The sequence below is a fragment of the Magallana gigas genome, chromosome 9, assembly GCF_963853765.1.
Source record: "Magallana gigas chromosome 9, xbMagGiga1.1, whole genome shotgun sequence".
Taxonomy (NCBI): domain Eukaryota; kingdom Metazoa; phylum Mollusca; class Bivalvia; order Ostreida; family Ostreidae; genus Magallana; species Magallana gigas.
This window is the reverse complement of record NC_088861.1, coordinates 45,567,033-45,577,376: the sequence shown is the minus strand read 5'-3', so window position 1 is coordinate 45,577,376 and position 10,344 is coordinate 45,567,033. Positions and strand designations below refer to the sequence as shown.

Below are 10,344 nucleotides of genomic sequence, written 5' to 3'. Positions count from 1 at the left end.
TCTTATGAAACGGTCAATATATTAGCTTTTCTGTCAATTTATATCTTTATATAAAGTCTTCATAATACATAAAAATTAGAAATATTTTATTATTGGAAGCATAAAAAAAAAAAAATCAAAATTTCTTCAAAATATAAGAAAATTAGAGGAAATGCGGGCTAAGCAATATCAATTTTAGTATAAATATTTATTCCAATTTAGTAGTATAAGCTGATAGACACTCTCATGGTCTATGATTTCATTGAAGATTTGAATCTTCAAATCTTAAACAAATGTCTACAGAACTATAAAGAGCTACACTTATTTTTATCACTCTTTACGTTGAGGAAAAAGGTAGTGACCTTGACCTGACCTTTATCCGAAAACAAAAAGGTCAAATTTAATTAAACTGATAGAATCATTAAGTAATATGATCCATTTGACTGTGTCAAAATTTCATGCATTTCTTATTATAAGAAGTATGTTTGATAATGAAAAGACTCCTTCCTTAACATTATATTCATATCTACCGAGTATGATTCTCTTTATTTCTTACAGAATCGTAAAGTTAATTCATAACTCTATAGAAACAGCCAGACTGAAATCTACATGCCCCGTTTATCAATTTGTCGAAACCTACAGTGACCTTAAACAAAATGCACGAAATAATCAAGATGACATCAGACTCAAAGTCTCAAAGGAGACGATTTGGCTGTTTCTTTAGCTAACCTGCTGATGTACATTGATGGTAATCTAGTGAATTTTACTTACTTTTTACAATCAATTTCTCAATTTGTTAAAAGGAAGACGTAGATGTAATTATAAACAATGCTTTGTTTGATAATTCATGCGGGTTATGAAGGTAGCGATCATTGCAAAAAAAAAAAAAAAAATACATGACCCGCTAAAGCGGGTTATATATTTTTTCTGCAATGTCGCCACCTTCATATCCAAAATGAATCACCAAAAAAGCATTTTAATTGTTTAAATAGCCTGGCTAGTGTTTCAATCTTTTTTTACATTTTAATACGAGTAAATTATCGAATCCTTTTGATATTAAGGGTTTTTTTTATTATTCTTTATTTGCGCAAGATATACATTTTAAGGCATTATGCACAACATGAGTAAATATACAAACAGATATGATTTACATCAGGTATGGTACAATGTCGGGTATATAATAAAGACACAGTAGTATAGAGGAAAACATTTTATGGATACCAGTGCAGTTATTTAAAGTAAAACATACCGAGAGTTCCAGAGGCCTGTCCCCCAATAAAAAGTCTATAATTGTCCAGTTCACTCGCAATTGAGAACGCTTCGTAGAGTTCAAACAAGGTTGTTCCGTTTGTGAGAGTTAGTGTGACGTACAACGAGCTAGTGTTTGCTTTTGTCAGTTCGTGAATCACATCATTTCCTACAAATATAGGAAAAAAGACGATAACTCAACTTTAATCATTTTGCAATAAAGCTATTTAAAACAACACAAACAAATAAATAGTGCAAGAACAGACTCCCGTGAAGTGAAATGGTGTTATGTGCACTTATGTGCTTGCAATATTTACATTTCTGTTTAATTGCAATTGAATATGAAGCACATTTGCTTTGTTTAATTGCTACAAAGAATACATTTTGTTAAAAGCATTTATAATGCCGGATAAACTTAGCATTTTGAGAATAAATACATTAATTTAACAAAAGTGCATTAGTAAATGGGGCGCAAAAATAACCTACATATTTGATAAAAACAGTCAAATCAATGAAACATATATGTTACATGTAAATATAATGAAAGGGATGGACCGATACCTTTATTTTAAGTGAAATAAGTAAAATACTTAAAACTTAATCGGCAATAAATCATAAAACGTATTTTTGCTAGCGCCCTCGGGCTCTTGCATCTACATGTACTTAGGAATTATGCAAGCTTAGAATCAGAAGTAGGAGGACAGGAAAGTACACTATGTTTAATCGTGCTTTAAGGTAAGGTTTGCGGCTTGCATTTTTTAGAGGTTTTACCAAAGTTACATACCATTTTGTTCACTATACTAAAGTCTTTTTTCTCATGAAATTCAAATGAATTTTGCCCGTCCCGTTTTATAACTACAAAAGGTCAAAGTTCATGATTTCCAATTTTCATTTTGATGAAATATAAACACTTTCGTAAAAATATGTACATTTTATATGTGACTATTATGGGGGTTATTTATGCTTAAAATGTAAAATAATATCACTATTAAGATCATGATTCACTTTTATTAATTTCTGATGAACTATCTAAAAATAGAATAAAATGCAACAAAAGTCTTAATTTTGGACTACTATTATGTAAACGAAAACATCTTATTTGAAACCTTTCCATGTCCACCGATTTCAGGAAAAACGTAGCTTAGAAAATGTGAAATCTGATGTTTCTAAAACACTATTCAAAACCATATGATGCTGATTTCGTTTTGGTGGAAATTGATAAAATGCTTGTGTCCTCTTATTTTATCATTGAAACTTAAAAAAAACCGCGAATTAAAAAAACCTGAAATCAATTATGACGACATATACATTTTGACGTCATAACTGAAATAAAGGGTAGTTGGTGTTACGTCACAATGAAAATGTGTGAGTTATCACCCTGTAACCGCAAACCTTACCTTAACTACTTCGTATGTTTTTCATCTTTAACTATACCGTTGTTTCAGCTTAATCTCCCTGCTATTTTACGTAGAAATAATGCATCAAAAGTATTGTTTTTTCAACAGACTAAAAAGTTGCACCATCTTTGTCTAAAACGTGCCACTTAATTGCATGATGCCACACACCTTTTACTTTTCCACCAAAGCTCGAATTTCTTTTTTTTTTGGACCCGAGCATTTGATGACCGTCTTGTTTATTAGTCTCTTAATTAATTCTCTCCATACATCAATTTCGAATTTTGTTCTTAATTGACTTAAAAATTGCTGTGTAGCTTTTAACTGAAAAACTAAAGATTCAAGATTGAGTTTTATAAATATCGATTAAGCGATGATCAAATAATTTAAGACGATTTGTTTTAACAAATCAGGTAAGTTCTTTAGAATGAATCTTTTGGCAATTTTTACAAACTTATTTAAGCACATAAAACAACGGTTGGGGTGCCAGTAAGGGCCATCTAAAAATGATTCTTCAAGATGATGACTGACCGACATTTTTTGGTTGATTGTATTGCAATATGTTTCTGACTTCGAACCGTTTAGAAAACAGGAAAACGAAGTCAAGACTTAGTCAAGGATTTAAAAACATTCTTAACCACCTTGTGTTGGGATTATTCACAGCTACCTGTGCTGCTTTCTTAATAATTTACAAAAGAAAACAAAGTCAAACAAATTTCTACAAAATCGCATCTTTTTGCCAGTTTTTTAAAACCAAATAATACCCTTATATGCAAATTTACGAAGAAATAGAATTCAAACATTGAACTTCAATGCATTTATAAAAACACCGGGTGATAAACTTTCTTTAAAAAGCACTTACCATCATTTGATAATTAATTACAAAAAAAAACATTTCTGGCATAGATACATGTATATTTATCTTGAAAATTTGAAAACATGCCTCATTACCAACTAAACCATGACAAATTTGAAATAAGTTGATAAATATTATGGACTTCAATCTTCAATCAATGCAAATAACCCAAAATTATGGCCGTAACAAAATCAATATCGTAATTTTAAGCAGAAACTAACAAAACAATATATACATGTGTTGAAACATCAAGCTTTTTAATAATACATGAGAATTTAATCAAATAAGAATCAAAATGGAGAATATATATGTACGTCGAATATGAAATAAGAATCCAAATGGAGAATATATATGTACGTCGAATATGACGAAAATGTCATATTTCAATATAAAGCAGATTGTTTCACCATTTTTTCTTTGAAAATTGAAAGTTTGGATTGTATTTTTAATCTGAATTTCCCCCCAAAAGTTATTTTTTTTATACCCGTTTTATATTTCATTTAATGTCAACTTAATACCACAATTCTCAAACGTTTATGTCTAAAATTTTACTATTTGATATTATTAAAACTGTTTTTGAAATCTTGCAATTACATTGTCAGTTTTCTGATATATGTGCTAATGAAATTAAACAGCACAAAACAAAACAAATCAGGTATTTTCAGGGGTTAAAGATTTAATATGTTTATTTGCATGGTTTAAAACATTATTTGTACAGAATAAGATGATTGCATACCAATCCAGTATTCGCCTTGAGTCAAACCAAATCCACTTTTGTAATTATTCCAGTTTCTTGTGAAATTCTCAGATCCATCAAATCGATTCTGAATAACCTAGGGAAAAATGCAAGTGATCTAAAATAATAAAGCTATTGAAAGATACTGAGAGAAGAAAAGAGGACGTTTTCCATTTAATCTTCAAACCGTTTGTTTCCTCAAAATATTATGTATACTACTAGTAAACAAAAAGACTTTTCATATTTAGTTATGTAGACAAAAGTTATCAATAATAATTAATCTACTATAAATAGATTTTGCGTTACATTTATATAAAAAAAAAATACCAGTATATTATTAAAAAATATTAAGATTTAAAAACAAAAAACCTTGTTACAAAAATTTGTTAGATTAAGACAAAAAAGACCAATAATGTAATTTATGTAAAAGGTAAATGCAATGTTACAGGTAAGTGCGATGATTATTGAGGCGTTCTATAACTATAACCTGAAACTTTGTTCTCAGAGGGTTGTCGACAACGTTATACCAAATTAAACATTAATCAAAACCTAGAGTCTATATAAATTTATTATAATATCATATTTTTAACAAGCATATTATTGGTCGATTGCTGCCACGTGATCATGCTATAAATTCTTCTATAAACTTTACTATTCTAAAAAAAGAAAATAAATGAACCTCACTGTAATGAAATAAATTTCAAATACAAATTACTGGTTTTAGATTGTGCGTCACAATAGTGAAACAAATGCCTAAACATTATAAACCAAATTTATAACTGTTGAAGAGAATTAGTTTTTGATTTATTATAATAAAATAATTATAGCCTTTGAATGTCACTACGTTTTTTTATATATAGACTATGTCATCGGTCAATATACTCTAAATAGGTCTATAAAACCATGTATTAACCTCATCAAAAATGCTACAATTGTATATTGTCAAATATTAATCATCTCTATAGTGTTTTTTAACATATTTCAAAATATTTATTTCTTTACTTTTTTAACTTCGTTAATTTCCGTTAGTTTTCGTATAATCTGATGTATCTAAAGACTGAAATTTCATGCACGAGCGCTTTCGTTTTCAGTATAAATAGATTTATAATGGTTTTTACCGGGGATTTACCGATTAATGCGACGTTTATTACAAAGCAGTACAGGTTGTGTCTTTGGTTTTCATTATCCGCCCTGACCCAAGTATGTTTTTAGAGATTAACTAATACTTTGTGTTGCCATTTATTTGTATGATTGGATATTAAATGCGATTTGTAACGAACGCACCAATTTGTAACGAACGCACCAATCCTGAATAATCCGTTTTTGCTTTTCAATAAATTAGTCAATAAAATATTTATTTTCGGAGGAGTGAAACGAGGGAGAAAGTAAAATATTGTAGCAAAAGGATAGTATATATACGATCATACGATCTATTTAGAATATGCCAAAGTTATCCAGCATAGGAATATAATTGTCACATGTTTAAAGCATTGTACAATTTTGCTGTTTATATACATTATCTGTTACAACTCACCGTCCATCCTCCTCCCATTGTTTCCATGTCGCAGATGACGTAAGTGCTAACGCCCCCTGCTGGGTAAATTCTGAAAACACCAGAACGGTTCTGGCCAGGTCTAAAAACCCCTAAGCAGTCTTTTGCTGAATAAAAAAACCCAGAAACATGAGACAGAAAGGCGGTATGATAGCACATTCTGTTTTGGTGATATATTTCGTAATATCTGTGAATCTTTACATTTTTAACGATTAAACAAAATAATACAACAAATTCGAAATTTACATTGTTTCCAATTTTATTTGACTATCCATAATATTACTGAAGATGAAAATGATGACATTTAAAATTAAAATTCAGGATTTTAATTTAAAAGTGATATCTTTTTTTTCGTGTTACATTTAATTACATGTATATACAATTTTTAAAACACAAGCATTGTATAATATAGAAGTTCCATTTTAAAAAATTCATACCTTGAAATTTTTATGCATGATAACATATTTTAAGATAAAATGTGTATAAATCATGAAAGAACTTCCTTTTCATAAGTATATATAAGTGACTGATTTTGGAAAGCATCGTTTCATTTGCACAAATATACCACGTCGTTTAAGGATTAAGGATTACGTTTACTCAGGGGCGAAAAAAATTCCACTAATAGGAACGAAAAACTATTTATTCTACATTAAAACCCTACTACTGTGGTTCTGTTTTTCACTTTCAAATAACTAGGTCAATGATTTGCGTTTTATGCTAGTGACCTCTGAATGTTTACTGAATGTTAAGTGAAAAAACTGTCAAAATTTCCCTCCCTTTCTAAGGTTTTCTTTATTTTGCGACTATTAGAAATAATAAAACGATTTCTTGGATGGAAAATGATAAAATATGAATAGCTTTACTAGTTTCATATTTCAAAGAATCGGTTTAAGCTCATATTTTAAAATAACTTAGTCCGAATTTCCTCTATCAATTTTCAAAACTCTACCCATTTTTGATCGAGTTTTACAAAAAACTGACTGATAGGAGGACCAAACCATTTATTTCCTAAAACTGTTTTCTTTTGACATTGACATTATACAAAATTAATGATCAAATTTTCGAGATATTCTATCTGAAAATGATTTTAAGTATTTTAAAGATTTTTCCCATCGCGTGCCTGCCAAAGATATAAAATAATACACGATATAATACAGCAATAAAATATGTAAAATGATATGAAAAAAAACCGTAGAAACTTAACTTTTGCCACTTCATAGCTACATAATGTTTTTAAGTGAAAATAAGAAAAATGAAAAAAATAGTCCGAATTTCCTCTGTTTCATTTTTTATCTACCTTTATCGTAGCATAGCTTCCTCAAATAAACAAAACACGGATATCAATATTGATTTTGTCAATAGAATTGTTATTTTTATTTTTTAAACATTTTTGACTTCAGGTATTTGTAAAAATATTTTTTTGAAATCTCAAACCCTGAGTAAACGTAATCTTTAAAATAACAAATAAATATTAAAGGTTAAAATCTAAAAGGTCAATAAATTGTTACTTTGCACAAGATTCAACAAGCTTGAAATATTTAAAAAACATGTAGATAAATTTGTTTGCTTTTTTTTTGAGTAGAGAAAGAAAATGAATGAGAAAAATTTAAAGGTAACTGCATCGTTTGAAAATCTGGAGGACTGTTAACTTACATTTATAATTTGGTTCATAAGGAGCATAGTATCTCCACTCGGCCTCCATCTCAGCATTGGTTAGTTCGGTGGTATAATGAACCCGACATTTTTCCTGTTTAAAGTTGAATCCAAAATATATACAATCCGGGCCACAAATAAAGTTACAGTTACCAAGGCTGTTAGAAGGAGCCTCCAGTAAAAGGGAATCATTAAACAGTTTGTCGTCGTGAAGCGGGTTTGCTTTGTAAGCCTTAATCACTATGGCTATAGACCGTTGACAAAGAAACAGAAGAAGCACAAAATAGCCGCTCAACATTATCATATCAAATACTACTACACACTGTTGTGGGGGTTTCATCAAATATATAAAATAAATTAAAAAAAAAAGAAGTTTTGACCTGATTGGTTAAATTGGAAATAAAAACCGTTTTTTTATTGGTTGAAAATTTTATTGATCAACTCATCAGTACAAAATTCAATTTCAAATTCATATTTCAAGCGGATTCCTGCATCAAAAAGCATTATACAATAAGCATTCCCCTATCGGACGGAAGCATCTGGGAAAATATTATAATGCTCTTACATTGTGTCATTTGTATTACTGAACATTCTCGTTGCATTTATTATTTATTTCCACATTATTTGTCAAATCATTGAAGTTGTCTTGCAAATAAAAAAGTAGATGGTGATTTTTGGACATTTAAATAGTCCTACTTAATATTGTATCTAATGAAACAAAAACACATACATGGGGGTTTTAACAACCATTCATCGTTAAAGGAAAACACACCAGCAGACACGAATTGGAAATCGAGTTTTTAAGGAATCAAATAACATCACCTGAATAGACTCTGTATGAGCATTGTTTAAGTTTTCTTCAAAACAAAAAATTACAAAATGATGCAGGAAGTAAATATAAATCTAACATCTAATTCTGAGCCCTTCTGGGACTATCAAATATGGGATATGGAGCCAGTGTGATCACATTTCTCAATTATTTACATGTACTCAATGGAGTTCATCATTTGCGACTTGCTTGAATAAATCTATATTTGTAATAAAAAAAAACCAATGCAGATGTTTTAAAAGGTTTTCAAATGAAATTGTCAAATCAGATTGTTGTCAGGGGAATTAAGACATTATGAGAGAGAGAGAGAGAGAGAGAGAGAGAGAGAGAGAGAGAGAGAGAGAGAGAGAGAGATGTATGATTGGTGGTGCAGGTAAACAATTGACTATTAACGAGGCCGAGTACAGAACGAGTACGCACGCTTTCGCGCAGCGTTTCATTTGTATTGTGACGTCATCTTTTTGCTTGGTTGACGCCATGGCGTGATAGTTTTAACTGCAGGTATTCAGCGAAATTTGTTGAAAATAGCTCGTTTGATGCGTAAGATTGATATTATATTGTGGAATAAACATAAATGTCTCGAAGTATAAGCTATATTTGGGCTCGGGTTGCAAACGTGAAGAGGGTTCAGCAAGCCTAGCCCTCTGTTACGTTTTCTTAACCCGCCTAAATAAAGCTTAATTCATATATTTCAAAACAGTAATGATGTATTTTATATAAATGACCTTTAATGTGTGATGTTATATATTTATTTATTACTGAATATGTCTGAATGTTTTAATAATATTAAAAAGATCACTATTTTCGTCTTTGTCAAATAAAAAATAGCCATTATCTGACAAACTGGGAAATTGGGCATACAAGAAACAACTTTGATAAGACCCCTGGAAGAAACCAGGAGGTAAAAGGTTTTTTTTTTTATTTGACCATTTGATGCCTTTTAGCAATAACTTTAATATGTAGAATAGAAAAAGAAATCCCTAGGGCAGAAGTTTAAGAAAATTGTAAAAAATGTGCAAAATTGATACATTTCAAGCAGAATCCCATAGGGTCCTATGTTAAAAATTAACAAACTTTGAGATGACCCCTTAAACAAACGGTGTGGTAAATGTCTTATTTTTTTTAATTTTAGAATATTAATTATATCAGTAGAAATTCATGTAAAAAATTTCATTCAAAAATCTAGGGCAGAAAAAATTAGACCCGGCCTCGTTAAGTGATTTGAAAAAAAAGACTGGCCGTAATTGATGTTGAAAAAAAAATTCTACATACATATAGAGACGACGTAACATCTTTGATCAAAAACATATTTCGTTTTGTTGGGCATTCAGAAGTTGGACTATTTCGTTTCACTGTTCCATTCGAATAGTGAATAGTATTCTGTGGTCTATACACTATTCAAAATTACCGTAAATATGCTAATAAACATAAACTTAAAATACACATTTACTTACCTTTTTTTTTTAAAACAAACAGTATTTTTTTCTTTAAAATGTCACATCCTGAAATGACCTGACAGCTGCCATAGATTGTTAGCCTGGCAAAATACATCATATAATGTTATAATGGGAATATCATTCAAGGGGCTGGCTAACACCCTGTATCACATATTTTGGGCTTCATATTCGGTGAAGAAGGGGTCCCTAGAGAGACCAGTCGACCCTCAAAAGGAATAGTGTTTCCTTTTAATTCAAATTTTTATTTCAGATTTAAGAACACTATCCTTTTCTTTTAAAACGACTTACTGTACTTCCAGATTGTATCCTTGTTTCACGAACAAGTATGAAATTCCAGTAACCTTGGCAACGATGACTCTGGCCGAAAAGGGTTGAATCAGTCCATCAAAAATCCAAGTTTCCGTCACAACTATCATTATGAATGAGACATGATCAAGTAAGCATGTGCTGATTAAATAGCAAGCAGGAATTACAGATAATTTTGCTAATTAGTTAGGTGACTGACTGTTTGTTTTACACCGAAGCGAGGTTAAAGTATATTTATAGCCAGTTTTTACCTGTATCCAAGGATACCAATCTGCGCTATACATATAATATGACCACAATGATTAGTGTATATTCACTACATTTACCATATATT

At 30.1% G+C, this 10,344-nt stretch overlaps 1 protein-coding gene across 1 annotated transcript; it reads right to left on the bottom strand.

Moving 5' to 3' along the window:
• Nucleotides 1-1,208: 1,208 nt before the first annotated feature.
• Nucleotides 1,209-7,741, bottom strand: LOC105322055 (fibroleukin). The gene is made up of 4 exons (XM_066072513.1): nucleotides 7,419-7,741; nucleotides 5,748-5,872; nucleotides 4,214-4,310; nucleotides 1,209-1,396 (listed from the first exon to the last, which is right to left on the bottom strand). The coding sequence occupies exons 1-4, from the start codon at nucleotides 7,720-7,722 to the stop codon at nucleotides 1,209-1,211; spliced, it is 714 nt and encodes a 237-aa protein (XP_065928585.1). The 5' UTR covers nucleotides 7,723-7,741.
• Nucleotides 7,742-10,344: the final 2,603 nt, after the last annotated feature.